The 27106-nt window shown below is 37.1% G+C and overlaps 1 protein-coding gene across 3 annotated transcripts; it reads left to right on the plus strand.

The window, feature by feature from the left end:
• Positions 1-25: 25 nt before the first annotated feature.
• Positions 26-25530, plus strand: LOC103710948. 3 transcript variants are annotated; one of them, XM_008796881.4, is made up of 12 exons: positions 26-633; positions 3115-3294; positions 3552-3662; positions 12924-13259; positions 15642-15818; positions 15992-16279; positions 16832-16954; positions 21720-21917; positions 22147-22382; positions 23775-23979; positions 24171-24476; positions 24837-25530. In XM_008796881.4, the coding sequence occupies exons 1-12, from the start codon at positions 334-336 to the stop codon at positions 25137-25139; spliced, it is 2763 nt and encodes a 920-aa protein (XP_008795103.3). In that variant the 5' UTR covers positions 26-333; the 3' UTR covers positions 25140-25530. The 3 variants fall into 3 exon arrangements, with proteins under 3 accessions (XP_008795103.3, XP_038988402.1, XP_038988406.1); XM_039132474.1 differs by having other exon boundaries at positions 516-633; positions 1181-3294; XM_039132478.1 differs by lacking the exon at positions 26-633 and having other exon boundaries at positions 3216-3294; positions 3518-3662.
• Positions 25531-27106: the final 1576 nt, after the last annotated feature.

Raw genomic sequence — 27106 nt, forward strand, 5'->3', positions numbered from 1 at the left:
CTTTGATAGAGAGCGCGGAGGGCACAAAACGTGAAAAGGAAACGGAAAACCAGCCGCTCTCCAACTCTTACGTCACTTGTTCGATAGTAAATTACACCAACGCATGCTCCTGACCGCTTTTCCCCGCCACCTTCACCCATTTCAGACCTATTGACCACAAGCATCCATAGATTATTTCTTTTTTTGTTCTGTTTCCGTTTCTTTTCTACATAGGTAAGTGTTTAAACTGGTGGTCCTGGTTCCTCCCCCCTTCCACCAATCCTCTCTCTCTCTCTCTCTCTCTCCATTGAGTTTATAAGAAGAAATTCAGGTTGTGTTGGTGCTCTAACTTTAATGATCGAGCGTTCTTCTCTGTTTGATGAACTCTGCGTTCAAGTTTGGAATTGGCGGTTGGTCTGTTCATCAGTTGTAGTTGTTGTTATTCTATTTGCTTGCTCTGAGATGGGAATGGATAGGATGGTGGGGAGGGTGCTCTGCATGCATGTTGCTCTGCTGGTATTTCTTGGGATGATGGGCTCTGTGGTGGTGGATGCTAAGCCTCGGCGGATTCTTTTGGATACCGACGTCGACACTGATGATTTGTTTGCTCTTCTCTATCTGCTGAAGCAGAACCGATCGGAGTTTGATCTCAAGGTTCGGTTTCTGCAGCTTGATGCTATTGGACTTTTTATGGTGGATTCTTTGTTTGGTTACTGATTCTGGATTATTTTTCTTTGTTCTTTTCTTGCTCCGATGTTTACAGGTTTTACCTTCTTGCTCTTTTTCTTCTTTGAAATGCTTTTTCTTTGTTGGATTGTATGTAGGATGCTTAACCAAACTCCATAAGCTTCTCCCCCAGTTCTAATGATTTGTGCTTAGAAGGGCTTCTTATTGACATTTGAGAATGTGGCAGATTTCATGCTATAGGATCATCGATATTTCTATCCGGAGGTCGAATTTTCCAAATAAAGAGCTTGATTTTGGTGGTGTCGATCTGTTTTCTATTTACAAATCCATGATCAATGACATACTGGATAAGTTTTATTTGCTGCTCTGTTTGTGCTCAAGGTGTTCTGTTTAGGTCTATCCTGATATTTTCATTAATTGCCCGGCAAAATCCTACTATTGCCTTGACTAGCATTTTTTTGCTCTTCTGAAAGTGTTTTAAGTCTGAGGTCACTGACATGAAGCTGAATTGCAGGGTGAAATTGTCCTGGCATTTAAACAAAAAGAAATCTGATGGGTCGGGAAAACTATATAATAGTTTGTATGCAGGGTATTCAGGAGCTTGTTGTGGCACATTCTCATTGCAGAGGATGCATGCAATAGGATTGCATGGATGGATCTAATTGTTCCCATGATCTACAATGCTGATGTTTCGGTTTTTTCTTGGTTTCTTATCTATAATTTCATTGACTTCTAATTTCTTGATATTTTTCTTGAAGACTTTGCTGAATTGATCTCAGGAAGTTAAATGCTTGTATCTGGATAATTGACAGTGAGTCTTGAGAGTGTGGGCTAGGTTTTTATCATACAGTCATCACCTTTACGTTATAAAGTCAATCCTGGTTATGCCTTAATTGGTTCTTATCTCATCCCTCAGACTAATGTTTCTAAGTTCTTAATCACAGCATTCTAGAAAGAATTAGGAAGTTGTTTTGTTTGTATCTTTAATGCTATTTTCAGGTTTGTCCTGCCATGCTTTTTGGACCTTTTCCAACTATTACCACCAGCTTTTTTTGACAGTGTTGTTTGCTTTCAAGGCATTTTAGTTGCTTGCACGAGATAAGATCTTTAGAATCTTCGATTCCTGATATGCATTTGACCGAAGTGTCTCTCACCACACAGAGATTTAGGCCAATATTCTGTAGCCATTGTTCAAAGAGAAATACAATACATCATGGAAGGTAAATTAAAATATCAAGACCACTTGTTATCTATATAATTGTAAGAATCGTGATTAGAGGAAGGATAATAAGATTGGCAGAATCTGAAGATGCATCCATCTGTTAAATATCCTACAGTAGTTACATAAACAACAGTGATGGTATATGAGATGAGTTAAAACTATCCCTCATGGTTCAGAATTGGGGTCGTTGATGGCTTGGTACCATGCGGAGTAGTGGAGAATGTGTCACTAAGCCATTCCTTCATACTCAGGACAAGGCATTTTGATTATCTTTTTGTGGTAATTTTAATGCGAGAAATGTAGTAAAGTTTCTGTTAAATGATATAGATTAGTTTCACTCAAAGGGAATAAAAAATAAAGAGAGGAAAATGACTCATTTTGGATGGAAAATGGTAAATATGCTGATCTAATTTGAAACTACATTTAAGTAGCAAAACTTGTCAAAGATGATCCTATGTTGAATATTTGCAGACACTTCATTGTCGGACGAACTTTATTATCCTACTTTAAAAGCCATTGACATGTTTCTTATTCTTGTGTTCAAAGAATTTATGATTGAGATTGAACTTTACAAATTACAGAATGGTCAGAACCAGCCCATTATGACTCATGGCACTTTTTCTTAACCTGGAATAAAGTATATGCTGTCTCTTGTAGTGCTCCAATGACCTTGATGCTTAAGGGCATCTCTTATTTTCTTACACAGGAAATCCATGTTCATATAACTTTAGCTATCCTTCAAGCATTTTGGGATGGTGATATCTTCTTACGCATGCCGACACTTTTTCAACCCTTGAACTACAATTCTGCTGGTTTTTAATAATTTTAGTTTTGTCTTATGAAAAGGGTTAATGAACATAACTGGACTTCAGTTTGAGTCCTGTATCTGGAAACATCCAGATTTCTTAGATCTGTTTTCTTATGCTTGACTTGTAAACTTACTGCCACTTGACCGAAGATCTAAATAAGGTAGTGCAATTTAATCTCTATCTATCTATCTATCTCTCTCTCTCTCTCTATCATCCATCAACTTTTGACTTTTTGGAACCTTATAAATCAATTTTTTGCATGCAAGTCCACTCCAAAGTGTTAATCTTTGGACTATATTGGAAGATTCTGAGATGCCATGCTGTACTTTGGAATAAAGCAGTGCGGTGCAGTTTAACCAGTCCACTTGTTCAAACTCGCCTTCTGATACTATTTGGTGCATATTTCTTTTACTTCAGGCAATTACTATTAGTGCAAATGCTTGGACTGATGCTGGTCATGCTGTTAATCAATTATATGATATTCTCTACATGATGAATCGTGATGACATCCCTGTTGGAGTTGGTGGTGATGGTGGAATACTAGATGATGGTACCATACTACCAAATGTTGGTGGTTATCTCCCTATAATCGAACAGGTATGAAGGAGCCTGCAGTCTTTCCCCCTGGGATCTTTATGTCCTAAGATTAGATAGGCCGACAAAGATTCTTTGCTTATAGTGTTGCAAGATAGTTACATTCGAATACGTACATATGCAATATATTTCGTGGTCTTTGCCTGGGATAAATCGAGCTTAAAAAATGATGTAGCATTTGACTTGTTTTGCATTATCTCTGCATGGATATTTGTTTCTTGTTCAGATATCTGGATTTTTTATATGTAAGCAAATACCAGGGCATGTCAACAGCAGGTGATTGCCGTTATAGACAAGCTATTCCAATAGGAGCTGGTGGACGATTAGATATCGACTCTAATTATGGCCTCCGGAGAAGTTTCCTTCCACAGGTATAATTCTGGCTGATAATTAAATACCATCAAATATTTTCTCATCTTTCATTTTATTAACCATCAATAATTAAGTAGAATATCCAATATTGGTTTATTCATTAAGACAAGTGCTACTAGGGCCTTATCTGCAAGTATGCATGATTTATTATCTTGTATGGTTGATCTGTCAACAGAACAAACTAATGTAAATGTTCTTTTTCGTGCTTGATCTTTTTTATCTCATCATCTTTACTTGGTTGCTATAAGCTATATGATGGCTAACCACAATTTCCAAATTAGTTAAAGCATGCATGATGTCTCTTTCTATATATAGAATTGTAGATGGCTATAATATCCTAATTCTATTAGTTAGGGAGTGTTTGTGCCAGGCGTCTCTCTCCATCTAGTACAAATATTTGAGACTTTTCTTAATGTTGAGTTGAGGCAAGAAGCTTAGTTGGTATAATATGATTTCTTGATGGTCAATGTGACAACCTAGTATTGGAGGCAAGGTCCGCCAAACCGGTACCGAGACCTATATCGGTCAGCAAACGGTATAGTTCGGTACCGAACCAGTACCAGTATGGGTAGGGCGTGTCAGTATGGATAGGGCGTGTTGGTTTCGTACTGGCATGCCCTTTTTTTTGAGTTTTTGATTTGATTTAATTGGTAATTACTTTTTTTCAACTTTTTCAATGATTTTAAGTCTAATTTTTTTTTTTGATATTTTTTGATATTTCTATGATTCCGATTTAACCTAAATGATGCATCTTATTATTTTAAAATGATACAAATCATAAAATAGTAAAATGTTGCATGCTAAAAGGAATAATATAAAGTATGCTCAAATTAAGTAGTGACTTAAAAATTATAAAATAATACAATCAATTACATACATTTAAAGTATAACATATATGCCAATATCTAAAATTGGCTCGAGTGCCGATGCCTCTCATAGATATATGCATCATCAGCATACTCAGGAGGCACATCTGCCCACCTCTCTAACCAAGTTGCGACGTAGTTTTTTATATTCATTCCATAAGAAATGCGCGCCGGGTTATAAGCACTTTTGGATCTCTCGCTAAAGCTTTGGCTCTAAGAGGTATCCTCTGGCTGATAATATGGCTATGGAGGGGCTCATCTGAATATGCCGCCAGCAAAATTCGACTCGTAAGATACTTCGAGTTGCATAGGGTAGTAGCCACCGAATAATACCTCAAATGCACTATATCCATATCCATATCTGTATGGCTTATAGGCTGCCTGTGGTTGCGGATAATAGGATCCAGTATACGACTCGAAACTTAATACGTCTAAGGATCCTACTCCATGTGCGAGGTCATCTACAGATACATTATGTCCTTCTGAACGACCTCGAGGAGCCCGTCTCCTATATACAATTATATCCTTGTGGGTTCTACTAGATCGTGCACCGTGGTCTCTATCTTGTGTAGCATGCGTAAATTAGGACTCACTGGTGAATCAAAGACCGTCCTACGGCTGTGACCACCAAAACTGTCATTGCTATTGTTTCTAGTCTCTGAATCTGAGTGTACTGACTCTTCCCACTTTCTATTTAGGCTGCAGATGTTTTTTGTTTTTCTTTTTTGGTGTGCTGGGCAGCTGTCTTCTTACCCTTCGTGCCTCTCTCTACCTGACTATGCTAGGAGGATGTATGTCACCCTCTTGACCAAGTCGACCAGGTACGTACGTAGTTGCTTTGTTTAAGCATCTCTCGATTATATCTCTGAGAGGATGTCTCGGACAAAGAGTCATGTGGTGACCGTCTTTTCTGTGGCTATGGCTGATAAGCTGGAATGATGCATGGAATATTGCTCTAGCCTATTGCCTTGTATCAACTCTAGCCTCGCTGGCTATGAAACTAGCTGGTTGTGGAGGCAATCCTCGCTCATCAAACTCTGGCTCCTACTGCTGGCCTACAACCCATTCAATCATAGGATCATCCTCATCATCAACGAAAACACAATGGATCGGATCTATATACTTGAGCTCCACTTCCTCCCAAATGCACTTCAACCTTAACCTCAGATTGTGGTAAAAATATATAAGGTCGTTAAGGAGCTTCTGCGTCAAACAGTTTCTCTGCTTGCCGTGGATAAGGGCGAGGTGGACCAGTTGCACTCACAGCCACTCGAGGAAGCCGTCTGGAAGAGGATCTGGATAGATAGCTGCTTAAGATTTTCGTAGACAGCCCAAAATGAATCCACTATTTAGTTGCAAAAATATTAATAAAAATTAGATATAAGATAGTATCATATTAGTAACCATCTAACACCAGATAATTGTCGTCCTGATGTATAACATACTTGAATTCATAGTTTTCTTGCATATGACCCTGTCAAGACTCTAAAGCTGTCGCTGCCCTCTTTAAATATTTTGGTCTATGAAAAAAACCATATTGTACTATATTAATAATAGAAAATTACAGTTAACCTACATATGTCTCTTAAGTTAACTCATCTCTTCTAGATATTGGGCCGCGACTTCTAGATCAAGCTCCATCTTGTAAATGACATTATGCAGAGTGGCCAGAAGTTTGTTATCCATATCGATTTCAGCTATACTGTACTAGAATCGAGGGTTCAAGTAGTGTGCTACACATAGAGTTTGTTATTGTCTTAGTAAAATTATATAAGAGATCAGTCTAATTTTCAATATTCTTCCTTACCAACTAGATGCAAGTTTTTATCCATTTGGTAGTCCTACTGCCGCTCAATGATGGCGATGTACTCCTGGGCATGGGGTGGATATGCCTCCATGATTTGAGTCTTTACCCTCTCCATCATGTATTACAGGAAGCCCATCTAGAGAGTACCTCTTGCTGTCCACAGACCGAAGCATCTCATAAAATGCTTCGATATCCTTCACTATCGCAGTGGCCCGCTACCAGAATGTCTGCCTCATCACTAAGTCCTCGACACTGCTTCCTTCATTGTCAGCCCTTGTATATTTACTTTTCAGTCACTCGGGACTGATAAACATCTCAAGAAGGATATCAAATGCAATGTAGTTGGTAGCAAACCGTGTAATTTCTAGTCTCAAGATTTCTCTCCTATATACTTTCCTCATCAATGAAAGGACCCACATATGGTTATAAATATACCAAGTGATGGTTTGGGTTGTCTCCACTATCTGTTGCACCCTATGAATCTTCGTAATGTCCATCAACATGAGGTCGATACAATGTGCAGTACATGGAGTCCAGAAAATATATGGTCGTCGCTCCATCAGGCGGCCTTATATTGTGGCCCATTATTAGTGATGACATGTACGACATTCTCCTCTCCTACTTGATCAATCACCTCCATCAATTTGAGGATGTATGTGGCATCGTGCACTTCATCAGAAGCATCAACTAACTTGTGGAAGAAAGTCTTTGTATCACAATATATCAAAAAGTTGATGATGCTCCTCGTGGTAGGACCGGTCCAACTATCACACATCACGATCAGTCCATATGTGGGCTACTTGCTCTTATAGGAAGCAATCCATTTCTCTAGCTCCTCCTTATTACTATCAAGAAGCTCACCATATTTGTCCTTCAGGCTTGGAGGATCACACGAGGACCAGCAGTCTGAATGGTAGAAATGGCAAACCTATAGTGCATATTGTCTGCCACATTCGCTAGGATATGGTTGAAGTGGAACTAAGATCCAATAGCTCTCACATATCCTTCTTCTTATCCTTCTTCACCATTGAGTCAACCCTCTGCTGCTTTGAATCTTTGCTAGGGAAAGCATGTGAATCTAAATCATGGTTTGTTGTTGGTGGTGGAATCTCCCTAGATGATTTCTTTCTACTACCAAAAGCCCTCAACATAAATGCAATCCGGCCACCGCCTCTCCTGACAGCCTCCTTGACTGAGGTGGTCCTTCTGAATTTTGGATCTATCTTGCTGCTCGCAAAACCAGAGCCCACAGAACCGAAACCTGACTCGTAGTATGAGGGCCCAAATTGAGCCCTATGCCTAGCCACCTCATTCTGCTGCCACTCATTATCCAAGCTCACCTACATGGCAGCCTAAATCTATGCCCCCTCGTCATCTAGAGCGAACACCTCCTCTGACTTCCTAGAGTGATAGAAATGTGGCTCCATCGCTCAACGGTCCACCTCCATCTTCTTCTTGAAAACCCTCTCCTTTGCTGCTCTGAAATCAGTGAGTGCTTCTTCATCAGTTGCTAAACCTCCTGTGGGCATTTCTAACACATGGATACGTCCACCAGCTAAGTACTACTTCAACTTAGTTATCCCTCCTTCCTTGAACTCTGTGTTGCACTAGTTGCACTTCCAATAGTACCTGCCCGAGAGCATTTGCGCATGATCCTAATGTTATACTCTAGCTTCTCTTTTTTCTTAATAGCTCCATTCGTGCAAGTTTATCAAGTACGCCAATTTATCAATTATTTAAAAATAGCAAAATTTTATTATGATAAAAATATTTTTTGCCTCAGAAAATACATTTGATTTATCTAATACATAACCCTAATTTTTCAGATTTTTTATTTATTTATAAATATTTAATATTTTTTGCTAAAGTATGTTCAATAATTTTTAAATTTAAAAATATGTTTAAATATAATAAATTTAGAAAAAGTATGATTTCTACCTCAGAAATTACTTCTAAATTATGTAATATGTACTACTAATTTTTCATAATTTTAGCATTATTTATATATATTTCTATTTTTTTAAATTTTAAATAATTTTAAATATTAATATTTTAAAAAAATAATTTTAACTTAGATATATGTAGAACACAATAATAGATGTTGCATATATTTTTCTAGACTCTCAGACATGCATTAAAGACTATTTATTTCTCAATTTTTTTAATTTAGGCCTAGGCCACTGTGTGCATGATCGCATCAAAATTTGAATAAATAGATACCAAATTTTTATAAAAAGTAGATTGCATGTCTCTAAATATGTTTCTGATTTTTTATTTTTTTAAAAAATATTTATTTAAAAAATATATTTTAATTTAAAAAAATATTTTTAATTTTTAAAAATTATATATAATGCAAAAATTAAAAAAAATTATGTTATAGATCTACAACTATAAAAAATCAAGCTCAAATTAAAAATTTTGACATGATATCTTCTTATTTTATAATTTTTGAGCTATTTTTTTTATTTTTTTCCAAAAAAAAGGAAATGTGATAGAGAGAGGAAGCACATCTTATTTAGCCTTAGATTTTTCTTCATATCGATGCACGGATCCTTTACCTAATGAGTAAGACTAAGGTTTTAAATCATGTGGAATGCGAGTGTCTTGATTTCTTCATGGAATGAGATATCCTGCTGTACAGAATGAGATACCCTGCTTCGCCTGGTCATATATTCTGGTAGATATCTTCCATCTTTTTTCTTTTTTTTATTTATTTTTTTCTTTCCTTCTTTTCTTTCTTTTTCTTCTGCCTTTCTTTCTTCCCTTTTATTTCTCTTTCTTTTTTCTTTTTTCTTTTTTCTTCATCTTTCTCTTTCTTTTCTCCCTTCTTTTCTTCTTTTCTTTCTTTTTCTTTTTCCTTCCTTCGTTTCTTTCCCTTTTCTTCTTCTTCTTCTTTCCCTTTGCTTTTTCCTTGTCTTCATGTTTTTTCTCCCTTTCTTTCTTTCCTCTTTATTATTCTCTCCCCATATAGATATGTTTTGGAGTCCCGACCCCGTCCCAACCCCATTTTCTTATAGAAATGGAATAGGACGGCCGGGATGCCCCTGTCCTGCCGAACTTAAAACCTGAGTAAGACGATGGCAAAAGGGTTGCAGAGATAGAGCTTGAAGAGCCACTGCTGGATATATTTTTTAAGAATATTAAGTTACTATGTACTAGAAAGCGTGAAAATTTTATTATAAGAACACAATAATGGTTTGTATGTACTGATATTTGTGGCCTGAATTTGTGTGGTTTATGTCATGCTTGGTGTGTTTTGCCTATATGCGAGTGCGTGCAGCACCACTCAGAACAGAGAAGAGTTCAGCCATTAGAAATGCTCTTGGGATGGACCAGCTGCTTTTCTTTCTTCATTCTTGTCGGTTGTTTTCATCTCGAGTTTCTTGTTTCTTTGCTTCACCAATGGATATGAATTTTGTTTTCCATGAATCTAGTCATCTTTCAACTCTGGATATAAGAGGAGTCTGAGCCGTTTTTCGGAAGTTTGCTTGTTGTATGAGATAATCTAAGGTGGGATAAAGAAAGATCTCTATGCTTGCAATTCATCCATGTACGCTCCCAATTAAGTGACAAAAAATTTCTGACAATTAATTGCCAAACAGGAAGTGAGCTCAAGGCAATGGAATACCAGTTTAAGGTTTCTAACCTTATCCTTACATGTCTAGGTGAAAATTGAAGTGTCATCCACACATTGTAACATTGTGATACCACCTTGCATCATCCATTGGTTACCAAATCCTTCAACCATATTTTCAAGTCCTGCCTTATGAAGAATCTTGCTTAGTGGATTGAGTGCCAGAATGAAAAGTAAAGTGGATAAATGATCACCTCTCCCTACCCCCCTGAGCAGGAAATTCATTTTCCAATTTTTCCTTTGGCACTAAGTTGGGCCAAATCAAACCATAGCTAGCTGCAGTCTTAAAAGGCACAAATATTATACTAGCTGTTGAAAAGTTCTAATGCTCTTTTCCTTCTCACCCTCTAAGTGCATTTCTTTTTTAAAAACACCCTCTCATTTCTTTTTCCGAAGTCGTCCAACATATAGCATACAAGGCAAGCCTCCAATTTTTCTATATTTGTTTCTTCCTCCATGCAGTCCAGAGAGAATGAAGGGAAGGAGCTCTGCTTTGATGTTCAGAATTTGAAAGATTTTAGCCCAAATATGTTGCAAGTAACTGCAGGAGAAGAACGAACCAAATGGCTCTTCTGCACATCACATAATGGGCACTAGGGAGTCATGTCACTGCTTTTTTTGATAGGATTTTTTTTTGCCTTGTGTTGAGCTTTTCATGAAAGGCTAACCACATGAAGATTTCCCTTAGCTGACATGGGGAATTCTTTTGTTTCTCATTCAAATTTGAGCTTTTTAGCTTTGACGGATCACATGTCTATAGTGGTCGGACAAGGTTCAGAATTCTGCTTAAAATTTGATAATTGAAGCTGAAAAGTATTTCAGTTTGTCTGGATCACCTGTGACAGCTCTAAATTTTTGCCAAAACTAACTTATGGAGCCAAATTCATAGTATATTTGTGTTACTTCATTTCTTTTAAAGTTGGAAGCATTTTATATTAAATTAATATTAGATTATTTTTTTTTCGCCTGATTCTAAAGAAACTGTTGAAATTAAAACCATTTTGTTCAGGCTAAACCGAAACTGAAATGAAGCTCTAGAACATTGTGCTATCAGTATGGGTCTTTTTGGTGTTCTACAGAATGAGAACTGAGTTCCTTGATTACCTTCACAGTTGCCCAATCTGATGTAAACTTTGTTTTGTGGGCCTCTCTATCTCTATTTGGTGGACAGCTGTTTCATTCAAGGCAAATTTGCAAACCCTAAGGTTGTCTCATGGATGGGTGATAAGGCAAGAACAATAGCCAAACTAAAGAGATAATAGAAACCCAGAAATGGAGACAAGAATTATGCAATTTGTGATATTCACAGCCTAAGTTCAATACAAGGAGGATGATCTTGTTTCTTTTGCAAAGCAACCTCCAAAAGCTCTGATAGAACCCTACAAGATAAGAAGCCTCTTTTTTCTCCAAATTTTTCTTTTTCCCCAAATTCTCTCATTTTCTTTTAGCCCTCGTAAGTTGAGGCCACAATGCATAATGGTCCCAAGATAAACCCCTTGTTCCAATAGTTCAAATACAGAACACCTCTATGTAGATATTTCCTCAATTTTTCAGGAAAAGAATGGAAGCTACCAATCAATTCATTTCATAATGTTTTCTTAGATTGAGTGACTTATTTCGTTATTCTAGAGCCAGGTGAATTACTGATACCAACTTTAATGCATCCTCATACTATAGTTCCATATAGCTTTTGTTTCAATGACTCAAATACAGAACAGCTCAGTGTCGATGTTTCCTGACTTAACTCTTGTTATAGATCCAGTTGAGTTCGTGATCCTCACACCATAGCTCCATATTCACTCTCTGATATGTTGGATGAATGGGCAACTTATCTTCTTCCCCAATCATAAGATGGAGTTATGACATGTTGATCTTGTCCTCCTTGAGACTAATTCTTACAAATTCATCGAAAAATAGATTCTTAGTGCTCCTACTTCCAAGTCTAGATGCAATGGTGACTATAGGATTCTGAGGGACAGTCACTGTTTGTTGACATAGATCACTGAATTTGAATCTTTGGATTTAAAATGGAGTAGTACACAAGATAAATCTTTATAAAGAGTAGAAAGGATGGCAAAGGACCAAGTCATATGTTAGTTACTGGTCAAAATGTTCCAACAAATAAAATATAAGCTTCATAGGTAAAACAGGAAAACAAGTGCACTAGGCAGAGCTTAGGATTCTGATAATGCTTTGGCAGCAAATCTTGTGGAAGGTAGTCTTGCTTGCAGCTGGCAATGGACAAAGTAGTTATATTAGTCGCTATTTGTTAGCATAAAGAGAGAGGCTAACTAATGCAGGGAAACCCTCTTTAAAATACTGAACATGCTGGCTGCAATCTTAGGGGAAAATAAAAACAAAGAACATGATCCCCAATAATTAGATCTAGGAAGGCACAAACATATCTGGGATGACCTTAATGAGTAAGAATAATAGAAGTTGAATAGGTCATAGTGTCTAACAATTGGTCCTTCTTAGATTTCAAACTGAACATGGAAGGTGACTTGGTATCTTGTTAGTTAAAGGAAAAGAAAATTTAATGTGTGTCATGCAATAAAAAGAAAAAGAAGGCAATCATTAAATTTTATGTGAGACACAAGTGTGTGGTAGGAGGATTGGAAACTTTTTATCCAAAGATAGAGTAACAGCTTCTCAAGTGTTAACAATTATTCCTTGGTCTGCATTTATTCTATGATCAGTTATTCATTTATCTTTATCTTCTCAGGCTTGTGTGTATCATATTGTAAATTTGCACGATTTTCGAGTTTCAAGAGTATTCATGTTATATTGAAGCACTACTACTCTCTGTGTTCTAATCCATTCGAACTTCAGTTTGCAGTGCCAATTCTTTCAGTTGCTATTACTAGAATATTTTCAGAAGATAACAATGAATTCTGTTTTAGTTTATTTCAGTCTCTATAATATCTTTTTGAAGCTTTTTCATTAAAAGCAGGGTCATAGGAGGTATTTTCCTCTACAGCAACCCACAGCACAACAAGTGATGATTGATACAATATCTGCAGGCCCCACTACTGTATTCCTCATTGGGTCGCACACAAACTTTGCTCTCTTTCTCATGACAAATCAACATTTGAAAAAAAATATTGAGCACATTTATATTATGGGTGGTGGTGTAAGGTCAGAAAACCCTACAGGCTGTTGCCCCAAAAATTCAAGCACCTTGTGCATTCCCCGGCAATGTGGTGATCATGGTAACATGTTTACTGCATACACTAGCAATCCATATGCAGAATTCAATATCTTTGGAGATCCGTTCGCTGCATATCAGGTATATTAATAGACAGCAATATGAATCTCTGGACATGCACATGAGTAATTGGACACCATTTCCACAAAATGCTGACTGCTAAGTGAACTTTTCCTTTTCAAAGTTTTGCCTACCTACTTCTGTTTGGTGCATATAAAGATTTTTACATCCTAAGTGTTTCTCACAGTCGTTATATGTACACAGGTGTCTGCTCCAATTTCATGCTTTAGTTTGACAGCACTGTACATTTTATTGATGACAAAACGGTCAGATTGATTGCTACGGCTTCATGCTAATGAATGTTCATCTACTTAACCAATTGGTCAAAATATTTGAGTTGATAAGATGTTCATTTTTTTATGATCATCATCATCATCATTGTACTAGTGAGAACCATAGTTATGCAGACTGTTTTAACTGGTTTGGTAAAAAATTTTGAAGTGTACGTAAGTGGTTTGATGAAGTTTAATAAAGATAATCTATAACATTTTGAGAACATAATTCATGATTGAAAATTTTGATTGTGGTGGTCCTATTAATCTACTTGGTTATGCTATGCTTTTTCCTATTTATGCTTGCCATAGATTACAAACTTGATTAACATGGTACTAAGAATTGGTGGAATATATTGTAAGGTTGCATTGATGTGAACAAAAAGCATATAAGGTATTGGAAGTAGAATAGATAATGATGCTGATTGTTTCACTAAGGTGCATCACAATTCCTTTTTCTTCTGAGGGAAGAAGTTGATCACAATTCATTTGATGGAACAGAGCTGTATCGATAATACAAGTGGACTTCAAGATACTAAAGAGGAAGACATAAGATGGGTAGTAGATTGTGCATGATTACAATGTAGGTAATTGCAGTGCCTTGTTAGAGGTAAATGTGCTTAAATATAATATGTTACACTTTATTAACATGCTAAGGAGTTTTCATTATTGAACTTCTGGAAATTGTAAAAAATCAACTATCACCTTTTAATGATGAGTGATGGAGAAAAGCCTACTAGTGAACATAGCAGAAGAAAGAAACTATAGTTGTGGCAACAACAGCAGCATGTAGATGCATAAGCAGCCCCTTCGCACCCCCCCCCCCCCCCCCCCCCCCCACCCCCCATCTAGGTTTAGTTTCAATGAAATGTTCTCATGCTTTTAAATTGCTATATTTTGAATAGTCTTCTTGATGAATTCCTTTCAATACATCATCAGATGAATTAATAGGGAACCCCCATTTTTTATTTAAAAAAATGTGCATATGTTGCTAAATAACTGGAGCACTTCATAGTATTAAAGGGAGAAGTGTGGTGCTTGGTTTTGATATTACCAAACACTTATCAAATGGCCCACTTGATTTAGACACTAAAGTAATGTTTGACGACTGATGAGAGTTGGCAAAAGCATTGCAGGCTCTGGATCTTAACTAAGCAAAGAAAAGAAAAGACAAAACTTCCAAAGGCTAATAAAATCATTATTGACAACCTTGAGTTGCACTCAGACAAAATTGAGTATGAAATTAGGGTTGTGAGATCATTATAGATGCAAACAGAACAAACAAGACACCTAGGATGACAGAAAATTTGTTTCTAGACCCAAAAGTCTAAGGTTTCTTTTCTATAAAATTATGACATTTGTAATCTAGGAAGCATGGGCTCTCCAAGATAGGTGCTATGGCAGTATCTAATAAGTATCAGATATGGATATATCATATGAGTGTGATACATTCCTAGAACATGTCAGTTGCTGAAAATAAGAATCCAAATTATGATATCTCTAAATTGAGGCTTGGTATTTGTGGGATACATCCAGATACTTTCCATCATGAAATACTTCCCAGATATAGTTTTGATCCCCCACTTGAGTAAACACACCTCATGTGTGTTGCAAACAATGGTCGCTTTATTGACTCTGGAGATTAATTGTCAAATACCTGTCCTCATGATTTTGCTGTAACTCTCTTCCCATTACAACTTATCTATGTTATAGAGCTAATTCAAGAAGTCTGACATCACACAACCAATCTTTTCTTTGCAAATGTTGAGGCTGGCTGGCTTGCTGACAGTTGGAATGCTTTTCAGATAACAATAAGAGTTATAAATTTGTGATATGCTGTCTTGAGAATATGTTTCTATGTTGCACTTATAGGGTAAGATCAAATCACTAGGTTCTATGCAATAGCAGTCTTTCTTCTTGAGTACAAGGAAAAAAATGTGATACTTTTTAACGCAGAAGTTCAATAACTTTGCAATAATCTGGACAAATCAAAGCACATAGGTTGAAAATGCCATTGAATGTTTTTGATTTCTTCATATACGTAAGTTCCTTTATTACACTATACTTCGTTTCTTTGTAGTTGGTGCATGAAGCATATTCAGGCCTTTGATTCTTTCCTCTGTTGCTGTAGGTGTTCCATTCTGGCATTCCAATTACCCTTGTCCCTCTTGATGCAACCAACACCATTCCTATAAGTGAGCAGTTCTTTATGTCGTTCCAACAACGACAGGATACATATGAGGCACAGTACTCTTTTCAATCTTTAAAAATTACACGCGACACCTGGTTTGATAATCAATTTTACACGGTAAGCTCTTACTTCATACTTGAGCATTATATTGGCGTTTGACTTCATCAAAACATAATTAATAAAAACTATGCGATATATTAAATGCAGTGCCTTAGTATCTGTTCAATGGTTTTATGCCTCTTATATTATTTGTTATGTTGACAAATCTTGTTATCCTGGTCTTCATGCAGAGCTTTTTTATGTGGGACTCATTTACTTCTGGTGTAGCTGTATCAATCATGCGCAGTGCTGACAACTATAATGGTGAAAATGAATTTGCTGAGATGGAATATCTAAATGTGACTGTAGTAACTTCAAATAAACCATATGGTATATATGATGGCTCGAACCCGTTTTTTGATGGACGTGCAATTCCAAGGTTCAATTTACAGAAAGATGGAGTACATAGTGGTCATGTTCAGGCTGGACTTCAAGATCCATTTTGCTTCGTGCCTGGAAGTAATAAAGGGATATGTGAGGTATTTGAAATATTAATAGGAGCTTGATTAAATCCTATGTTTCATGGGTTTGATATAATCAAGAGAAAATAAGCATGTACATGGTCTGTTGCGAATCATCACAATGAGTACCAGCTAGAAACTTGGAAAGGATGCAATAGTAAACCATAGAAAGTCATTCATTGAGCATGTTTTTCACTAAATTTCATATCGCTCCATATTCGATACCAAGGTACCTTGTCTCGGTACTGGCCCCGTGTCGGTGTCACCTTGTTACTATGTCAGTACGCCTGGTACGAAGGCCAGTTTAACATACTGAATGTCGGTCTATGCCCCTCGTACTACATACCGGTACTAAAATAGTACGGTACGGTACACCCCGTATTGTCCAGTTTGGTATAATATGGCATACCTTGTTCCATACAGTTATATATCTTTGTACTATTATGTATACTTTAGCTATTTATTTTAGAAAATGTAGCAACCATGAGCGCTTCTTTTTTTATTTTTAGAGAGAGAGAGAGGATGAGAAAGTCATAGGTGCTAATTTATGATCTGAAATAATGCAATCAGGATGGATACACTAAGGAAGTAACTGGATCAGAAGGCGTTCGTGTTCTTGTTGCAAAGAAAGCAAAACCTAACCAAGATGTTCACAGTCCACTAGACCGAGAATTTTTCAAAAGTTTTCTGGAGGTAAGTGTTTCTGAACACCCATTATCCATATTACATATAGAATTATATTAATGAGCATTTTATTTGTCAATTGACAGTTAGTCGATAGACATGACCATACTTTTGATATGCTTTTGAATGTTTGAACACATGGATTGTATGTTTTATACCATCAGTATAAACGTGATCAATATGATTTATTTACAGTGACACAGTCTTGCAACATCTGATGTGATCTTTGTATTCATACTCCTGAAACAATCTTTTGATGAAGTGTGCATATAATAGTTGAAAAGACACATCTTGGTCTGTGCACTAACAAGGAAAGATTGGTCATCACAAGGACATAAACTATCTCATAAATACTTTCACTTGCTACAGAAATGATTATTACTCAATCATCAATTTTCCACTAAATACAAAATTACAGCCAATAAAATTCAGGAGTACATGAACATTATCTACCCGTCTGGCCTTCATTAGAATCTCAAAGCAAAAAAAAAAAGTACTTTAATTCTGATGTAACAAGGAGTATAATTATAACAGTACTGAGGTTTCACACCTCCATGAAACTGGTTCACAGTTTTATGAAGCAAACATGTGAACAAAGAGATCAAGGGAAGCACATTCAAAATATCAGATTAATTTTGCATATGCTCTAATACCGTGTCGCAGTACAAGATTTCAGTGAAAATTTTAAATTTGTAAATTTACATGGAGATATTGCCGCGATAAGAACTACCTATCCCGCAAGAAATATTAGAAGACAAGAATATAATAAATAAAAAAGGAGGTAAGTAATGGAGAATGAATGTTTGTGTTAGAGGAGGGAGAAGGCTTCCAAGGGAGCTTTTCATCAATGTGTTAGCAGCATCCGGCTATGGTTTTTGATGATGATGAGGGTGGCTGTTGGGAGGTGCAGAACATAAGGTCATTCAAGATGGAGCAGGTGACTAGACCTTCCTGGTTTCGTTCCTAGTTCCAAAAAGATTCAAGGGGGATTGGCTGAAGGGCTCGAAAAGTTTCGTCTCATCTCTGGGAGGCACATCACCTGAGAGGTCTTATGTAGCTTCTCTAGGAGTGTACTCCTAGAAGAATGGGAGAAAGGAGGGGGAGAACCTCTCCAAGCATGTTGATAAGAACCTTAAATCCTCGCCAAGGCAATCTGTACGTAGGTGGTATAGTCTACTGCTAGAAGTATGGGAGAAAAGAGGGAGAGAACCTCTCTAAGCATGTTGATTAGAACCTCAAAGCCTTGCCAAGGTAATCTGTAGGTTTTATGTTCTTTTTTTTCATCAAGTCAGAACATGGAAGTATGGAGTTAAGGCAGATGGTCCTTTCGATGAAAGGAATATTGGCTCCATTTCTCTTAATGGAGACAGATCTTTTCAATAAGATCTATGATGCTGTTGTGATGAAGATGGGCATTGTAAGATGGCATGTAGAAATGGAGTTTAATGCCATGTTTTTGGAGGCATTTATCACAACAAAAAAAGGTTCAAATCCCTTTCCCTGGATCTGCATCAGCATTCAGTTATGAACCACAGAGGTGGCAAAAGGTAAAGGCTTCCATCTCAGTGTGCATGGAGATTTTTGACAACCTTCAAGCCCTTTGCTGCAAAGCACTAGTCAACTGGCAGCCAAGGGCCATATGTCATATTCTCTTTGTTCAAGATGTTTAGTATACCTTGGCTTCTTGTTCCAAATATAATGTGGCATGGCATGAGAAATACTTTTTGGAGGGCTGCTTCTTTTTGTCGTTTCCCTGTAGGAGGTTGATAATGAAGTTGGCTTGAGGACCATTCAGTGAAGGGGACTTCATGATGACAATGTACCCCTTCATTATTGGAGAAGGAATATGGTAGAATTCCTTGTCAATAGCCTAGGAATATGCTTCATTATTTGTCACCTACTTGGAAAATGCACTCCTAAAGGTTTACATGGTAACAAAGATAAGGTGGCTTCTGTTGAAGGAAGTTTCTAGGCTTCAGGCAAAGGTGGATGTGGCTAAACCTGGCCCCGCGCACACCAGAAGACACATGGGGTTAGGGCCGAATTGGGGGTGGTCATAAGAGAGGAAAAAAGTGAGCTAAGTGTGTGACTTAGTGAGCTACTTGGGAAAGTCCTTGGAGTCCTTGTAATCAGCCAAGGCTGAAGTAAGTAGGCCACTTAGGAGGAGCCTAAGTTCTGGCCGAGAGAGTGTGAGAAGGGCTTGAGGGTTTCCAAGGGGATTGTGCTTGTGCCGAGTGAAGGTAAGTGCAGTCCACGGCCAAAAGGGGATTTGGCCGGGCCAATGTGTGGGCCAAGGAGGGTTTTGGGATTAGCTAGGGTCCTTGTGAGTGGGCAAAGCTATGCTCTCGGCTTGTGAGAGCAATCTACTTGTGTTGTGAGGAATACAAGTCCCTTTCCCTTCATCCTCATGTCTTGTATGGTATTGGGAGTTTGTAGGATTCAGGCCAAGTGTCAAAGGGTCTGAAACCATGGTGCATGCGGGCTGATCCTGACCGAAGTGAAGTGCACGAGGCTGAGCTAGGGAAAGAAGGCCAAGTTTCCTAGTTGCCGCACACCGTGAGCGAGGGAATTCGAAGAAAATTTCGGTTGCCCTATTCCGACCTCACAAGGGTGTGACAGGATGCATATAGTGCAAAAGGAAAATGGAGCCATATAAGTGGCCACATGATGAGTTGATTATTGCTAGTATGAATAAGAAGGAGCTGAGGCAGCTTGGAACAAAGCTAAGGTGACTTATGTTGAAGGAAGTTTCTAGGCTTCAGGCAAAGGTGGATGTGGCTAAAGCTGGTGAAGTGGATGCATTTAGTGCAAAAGGAAAATGGAGCCATATAAGTGGTCACATGATGAGTTGATTATTGCTAGTATGAACAAGAAGAAGCTGAGGCAGCTTGGAACAAAGCTAAGGTGGCTTCTGTTGAAGGAAGTTTCTAGGCTTCAGACAAAGGTGGATGTGGCTAAAGCTGGTGAAGTGGATGCATATAGTGCAAAAGAAAAATGGAGCCATATTAAGTGGTCACAAAATGAGTTGATTATTGCTAGTATGAGCAAGAAGGAGCTGAGGCAGCTTGGAAAAAAGTGCGGCCATCTAATTTTGTAGGAAAACATGACAAACACACTGGAGATTCTTCAATTCATGGAAAGGACAAAAGATGGTGCTTGTGGACTCAAGTTTTTTGTCAAGGGTTGTGGAGGTCTCAAGCTGAGTGGGTTTTGTTTGGAACACTTCAAGGAGGTAGAGTTTTTCTATTACTCATTTTTGGTAGAATTTCTAGTGTTTTGTTCAAGAGAGATATGAGGCTTCTACTTGTTGGTGGTGTGATTTGAAAAATGAGCCTCCTGTCCTTGAGATGTTGTAGACTCATGTGCGCCCTTGTCCTCTGCAATATAATTTTTGATGTCATTGACCAGGTCAGATTAGTGGTTGATCTAAGGGTTGCTAGTTGCAGTAGAAATGGAAAAGAGGTAAAAGAGCTCTATCCAACACTACAGGGAGTTGGATGGTAGAGATTTTCATGGTTTGTGTGTAGTTGCAGAATGCTATGCTTAAGGCCTCCTTATGTACTGGAAAGTGGAGTTATTCAGTTTGATAAAGGAATTTAAGAAACTCTCTTTGACTTTGGTGTTTGTAATATTAAAAGTTAGACCTTTCCTTTTGGTCTTGGATGTGATTCTAGAGGCAGTCCTAGAACTGAAAAAGAGATAGGTGTATTCAATAAGTTGGGTCTTATTCACTGAGGATGTAGGTTAAGAGAGGTTCTTGGTTGTGATCATGTTTTCTTGCATGTTGTTTTGACTTTCTAATCTTCTTTTTTCTGCTGTTCATCAACTAAATGAAAACGGGCTAGACACCTCATGGCTAACTTCTTCCTCAAAAATGAACATTTCTTTGTCAAAATAAAGAAAAGATGTAAAAGAAAGGGAAGAAGAAATGAAGGGAGGGCGCGGTGGAGGAGGGCATTGGCTTTGTTTCTATGACAAGCATCTCACTCCTAGTCACATTCCCTATAAATACCTCAGTTACAAGGATGCCTCTATGCTTGCTTACTGATTACAGACTTTCATGATCCAAAATATACTAATTCAGAGCCACATGAATAATAAAAAAAATAGCATCCCAGTAGTGTTCAATTCTTCAAATAATTGCATCACTGCTATGCTGATCTTCAATACATAGCATTCATCCAGATGTAGGAACTTATGAAAGCTGCATATCACATTCTTGCGATGATGACATCATTTGGACATGTTAGAAACAAATAAGACATTGTCTTTTTGTGACATTTATGATACATATGGCCAAGGTACGCTGTTTTGGTACCGGGTTCCGAACTGGTGCCACCCTGTGATTGTGTCAAAAAATGCCCAGTATGGGTCTGGTTCAGCATACTAAGTGCCGATACGCCCTCTATACTATATACCGGTACCAAATCGGTACAGTGCAGTACACTCCGTACCATCTGGTTAGGTATGGTATAGCGTATCATGCACATCGCTTTTGTGTTCATGTCCATTTTTTTGATTATATTATCATGTTTCTTCAACACCCTGACATTTGCAAATCCATTTTAGATTGGATTTGTATGTTTCAGTCATTTTCTAAGCAGTATGAATATTTTTTTTTTTTTGGTATGTGTATTATATGTTCATTTATCCAATTTCCTCTTTAAGAAAGAAATATTTTATATTACAGTATCCTTTTCTTTTTTTTTCTATTGGTTCATCACTTGCATTTTTGGTAAAATAAAAATAATAGCTGTGTCATTGTGACATGCAGGTTCTCAATCTTCCTCAGCATACTGGGCGTTTTAGCTTTGCCACACAGTTTCCATATTACAATGATACACTCTACAAGCCAGATTTTACAAACCGGAATCTGGGAAAGCCTGTTGTGTTTGACATGGACATGAGTGCAGGAGACTTCCTTGCCCTTTTATATCTCCTAAAAGTACCTGTTGAAACAATAGACCTCAAGGTAGTTAGATGTTAATTAGCTGATGCAGTTGAATCTTAGAGGGATAAATTATCAAGTCCTAGCAGATGGGATGTTCACCATACTGCTTTAGAACTTAAATGTTCTTTCATACTTTCATTTTTAAACATCACAAGGAACCCCCTCCCATCCATCAATACTTTTGGAGTAAAATGATGTTTCTAATTTTTGGTAATTCCTTTCTCAGCAATGTTATCCTTTCTATCCATAGGGAATATTAGTCAGTGGCAATGGTTGGGCGAATGCTGCGACAATAGATGTCATCTATGATGTGTTACATATGATGGGCCGTGATGACATTCCAGTTGGCCTAGGTAATGTAACTGCACTAGGTACACCCAGTCTTGGCTGCAAGTATGTCAAGGCTATTCCACAAGGTAGCGGTGGATTGCTTGACTCTGATACAGTATATGGACTTGCTCGTACGCTACCACGAAGCCCAAGGAGGTACTTCACTTTGGCTCCTATAATGATTTGGATTCATATGAAAATTAAATTTATTCAGTATTGGTCCTGGATTTAATGCATCTGTTAGCATTGCTAACTATTTTCCTTCTTGCTTCATTCACATAGCTGTGCATAGTACGTCGGTGATTTAGATATTGTTGCTGCAATTAGTCATGTAACAATAATTCTGAAGCACATTTTTTGTTCTGATTATACAAGCTTTAGAATTTTCTCAAAGAAAACTATACAATCTTTAGGAATCTGAGAAGTGTATGAAAGGTAAAACTTTATTCACAAATTTAAATGATTTTTCTTTAGTTTGTAAATGTATATAGATATTACATCCTATTCATTTTTCGTACTGTTCTTTGTTTAGCATGTTGGTTACCAGCCACACCAAGAGTGTATTGATGCATATATATCACGCAATTATTTACCTTCATGTGGTTTAGATAATTGCATAAATAGGGCACCATCTAATCACTCGATGTAAGAGTTTTAGAAAGAATTTCTGAGAGTTGACTTCAGTGTTCATATCCAGAAAGAACGACGCCATCCTTTGTCTGCTCGTTCAGTTTCCACATGATATCACATTCATCTATGACATGTAATCTAACATGCCTTGCCATATAAAGTAGGATATGAGAACAGTGAGTTGCAATACTTGAATGGTCTTCCAATCCTACCACTGGAGTATAATGCTGAGACCACTAAGCCTCGGCCTTCAATTGCCTAAGCTGGGAGAGGGTACGGAATTTTATTTCGATGTTAAGAGTGGGGAAGAAAGGAAATAGCTACTATATGAAAGCATCAAAGGAAGTTTGCAATAAAGTTTTGCTGCCTAGTTTAAAATTTCAGAGTGCTTGTCTTTTAGATGAGGCATATATGATATAGGGAATTTGAGAATATGATAACATAAACAAAAAAAAAACAATGGGTCAAAATTGACACTTAATAAACAATGGTAAAATGAATATGCTCGACTGAAGAGGGTTTGGAAGTTGCTGTCAAAGTGTGCATCAGGTGTGGTGTCATAGAAAACCCAGTCAACCTGATCAAGTCACTACTACCTAATCTCGAACATTTTTCTCATAATGTACTGCTGGTCATTGTCATTTATTCATTCTCGTAAGAAATTATATGGATCCCAAAAACAAGCATGGTGACCATATATAGACATAATGATATTCATGTACGTAAATATAGTCATTTCTTTTTGCTGCATAGGATTTAACTAATCTACTCTGATGCAAAATTAATGTATGATAGGGAGCAGTGCACTGAGTTCCCATAATTACACATGAAACTATTTGCAATTTTTCTTACAACATAAAAAATAATTATTTGCACAGAATATGGTAATATCATGCTAAGCTACTTATCCTTATCCAGGTATACAGCTGAAAATTCTGTTAAGTTTGGAGCTCCAAGAAATACTGATCACCCCGAACTTAGACAGCCACTAGCTATGGAAGTTTGGCAGTCCATTACAAGGGGGCTTAATCCAAGTGATAAAATAACTTTGCTGACAAGTGGACCTCTTACTAACTTAGCCAACATTGTTCTTTCAGATAAAAATGCAAGTTCAATTATACAGGTCAGTCACATTTCTAGTCGGTATCAAATAAAACTAGGCAATCAATTTGACATGTCTGACATACCGACGACCTCTCAGTGTAAATCTGTGTTGCATATGATTAAATCATTTTATATTTCTTTTTTCTCTGCAAAAAAACTCAAGCATGACCATATTTTGAATTACATCATTGTTTTTCGCTTGATATGCAGAATGTTTATATAGTTGGGGGGCATATTGTCGATGAACATGGTGAGAAAGGAAACATTTTCACGGTTCCCTCAAACGAATATGCTGAATTCAACATGTTTCTTGATCCTCTAGCTGCGAAGAAAGTCACCGAGTCAGATCTTCAAATCACGTTAATTCCTCTAAGTGCTCAACGCAAAGTGATTTCCTTTAAAAGCATACTTGGAAGTCTAATGCTCGCAGACAAGACTCCAGAAGCCTTGTTTGCCTATCGTTTGCTGTCTTTAATGCAAAATCTACAGCGACAGCACCAGACATACCACCATATGGTAATTTAAAACAGTTTACCTTATTTACTCACTGAAACATACAGTGTAAACAAGTTTTCCAAACACATAGCAGTAAAAACATGCATAAATGCTTGACTAATGTTTCAAAACACTTCGGCGGATGATTCATACAATCCTCATATAGGCACAACACAACCCTTGGCATCAGAATATAGAAGCTCACAAAGTTGCTTGGGAGTGGAAGTATTGGAGTCCCAAACAAAACTCCCCAATCATTCTCCTTTGCTTTATTATTACATATCATTATCTTTCAATATCTTTTCCTTTCTATTTTTTCTTTTTTGTTTATCTCTATACATGCCTGCTTGTTTAATATCTGTTGATTTTGCATACCTGCAGGATATATTTTTGGGAGAAATCCTTGGTGCGGTTTTCTTGGTTGATGGTCCTAACTTAAACCCGGCAATGCAAATAAAGCCAATTAGTGTATTGGATGGTAATATAAGCAAAGATGGCCAGATAGTCATCAACAGGAAAAATGGAAAATTAGTTAGCATATTGGATAATTTTAACAGCGAAGCATATTATAGCCATTTCGCAAATTTTTTTGGTGATAGGAGACAGTCTGCTGTGATTGGTAGCTTTGATGAACAGGAAAAGAGATGGAGCATGCCACCTAATGAGACTGAAGCAGGTCTATAACTTTGAAGATTCTTTCACTAGATATCAGAAAAAAGGGTTATTGATTATTTGTTCATATACCCAGGTCATTTGGAGATTCCATCCATATTTCCTTGGTTTCTCCAAAGGAAAACATACAGTCAACTTCAGGTTACCATGTTCTTAGAAATAAGTGGTTTCTTGCTTCCTACCTGTATGTTAAAAGAGATTCACAATTGACCTCATTTACAATTACACGTTGTCTCTCTGTGGAGTTCTCTTAGGATGAATTAAAAGATTTAATTCTTTCAGGGTCATGCCTTGTAAATCTGAAATAATGGAACTAGTGCACAGACTGTATTCCAGTTACCTCTCTTTTAACGATGCACCATCAATTTAGAATGCTGAAAGTAAGCAGTTGGTTTCTGACAAAGCATATCAGGCTTATGAGTATATCATATGGTACTCTAATCTTGTTTCTGTCCACGTTTATGAGTATCAGGCTGAATCATGGTACATTTGTGGAACATGAGTTACCTTCGAATGTTCGAGTTACAAGCAGTATGATCGTTTAACCTATATCATCATTAAATCTTTCTTCCACCGTAATATGATGATGAGTACTGTGATAACAATGATGTCAAGATAAATGTACGATAATGTTGTAGAGCAAAGAAAAGTTACACTATGAAAAGCTTGTCAAGAGCACTGATGGAGGATGAAGTGAGAGGAAATGTTGTTTTTACCTGTAGTGTAGGTCAGAGGATGATCTCTGAAGGGGTCAAAAGGAATGTTAAAAACAGGATGAAACAATTTGGAATTCCAATTTCATTAAATTTTTTTTATGCAATTTGAAATCAAACTAACATCCACAAAGTTATCTCCTTGCACAAGCGTTTGTCACCTGTGTTCATATGTTTAACACGTTTTAGAAGAATATTTTACATCCAACTAGGTTATTCTTCAAGATAAATGTATGATAATGCTGTGCAGGAGAGAGAATATAATTCTATAAGAAGCTTGTCAGCAGTACTTCGGAGGATAAAGCAAGGGGAAAATCAGTTTTGACCTTTAGTATAGGTCAGAGGACGATCTGTGAAGTAAAATGCTCAAAAGAAATTCCCAAAAATTCATGAAAACTAACATCCATAAGCTATTTCCATGCACAAGAATTTAAAATATGTGCTCATAGACCAAATTATAGCATTCGACATTTAGAAACTCATGTCCATTTCTGAAATCCATTGAAGAGACAATGCAAGAGCACTCCTCCTGATGATAGTCTATACTCTATAGTGATGCAAAATTCAGTACTCAACAAATTTCAAAGTGGTTTCATGCTAAAGACAAAAATGAGAAATTATTCTCCAAAATTGTTAGATAATTAACGTTTATGGTGATAGCAAAACAGATAGGAAAACAGATACTTTCATTTTACTTTGATTAAAGACTATTGATAAGAGGTCCAATCATTTTTTAACCATTTGTTCATTTTTTTCTTTTTTTCATATAATCAAAAGCTAATAATGGAATTATGAAAAAATCATTTTACCTTTGTCGAATTCAGCACCAAAAAAATGTACAAAAAGATAAAAGGAAAAAAAGAAGTTAACACCAAAACAACCCATTATTCCACTCATTCCTTTATTAGATAAGTTCTAAACTTATACTCTTTTATTTCCCAACCATACTGTGTAGCATTCGGAAGATTTGACATTCCCAGAAATATCACATTTTTGGTAGTCTATATATATGGATTAGACCTCAATTCAATTGGACCTTCTAATCGTTATTGCTTCTATGGCTAGTGTAACAACTCTCCCTGAGACCAAACAAACAAATCTAAAAATGATTAGTATAATCTCCCATGTCTGAACAAGTAATAAATGTAAATATAGCTCAACCATACCACATCATGCCAAAATGGAGATGGCTTTGCACCCCTGCTAGGAAAAGGGTGAACCTTGATGCAACAATAAGGTAGCTCACTTGCGACCTCAAGGTCACGA

This window comes from Phoenix dactylifera, chromosome 1, assembly GCF_009389715.1.
Source record: "Phoenix dactylifera cultivar Barhee BC4 chromosome 1, palm_55x_up_171113_PBpolish2nd_filt_p, whole genome shotgun sequence".
In the NCBI taxonomy this organism is placed as follows: domain Eukaryota; kingdom Viridiplantae; phylum Streptophyta; class Magnoliopsida; order Arecales; family Arecaceae; genus Phoenix; species Phoenix dactylifera.

Bases quoted from the DNA above. Each gene is read 5' to 3' on its own strand.
- LOC103710948 (XM_008796881.4), top strand. From the start codon at position 334: ATGATCGAGCGTTCTTCTCTGTTTGATGAACTCTGCGTTCAAGTTTGG. The intron at 16,955-21,719 runs GTAAGTGTTTCT...TGTGACATGCAG, and splicing joins TTTTCAAAAGTTTTCTGGAG to GTTCTCAATCTTCCTCAGCA. The intron at 24,477-24,836 runs GTAATTTAAAAC...GCATACCTGCAG, and splicing joins ACCAGACATACCACCATATG to GATATATTTTTGGGAGAAAT.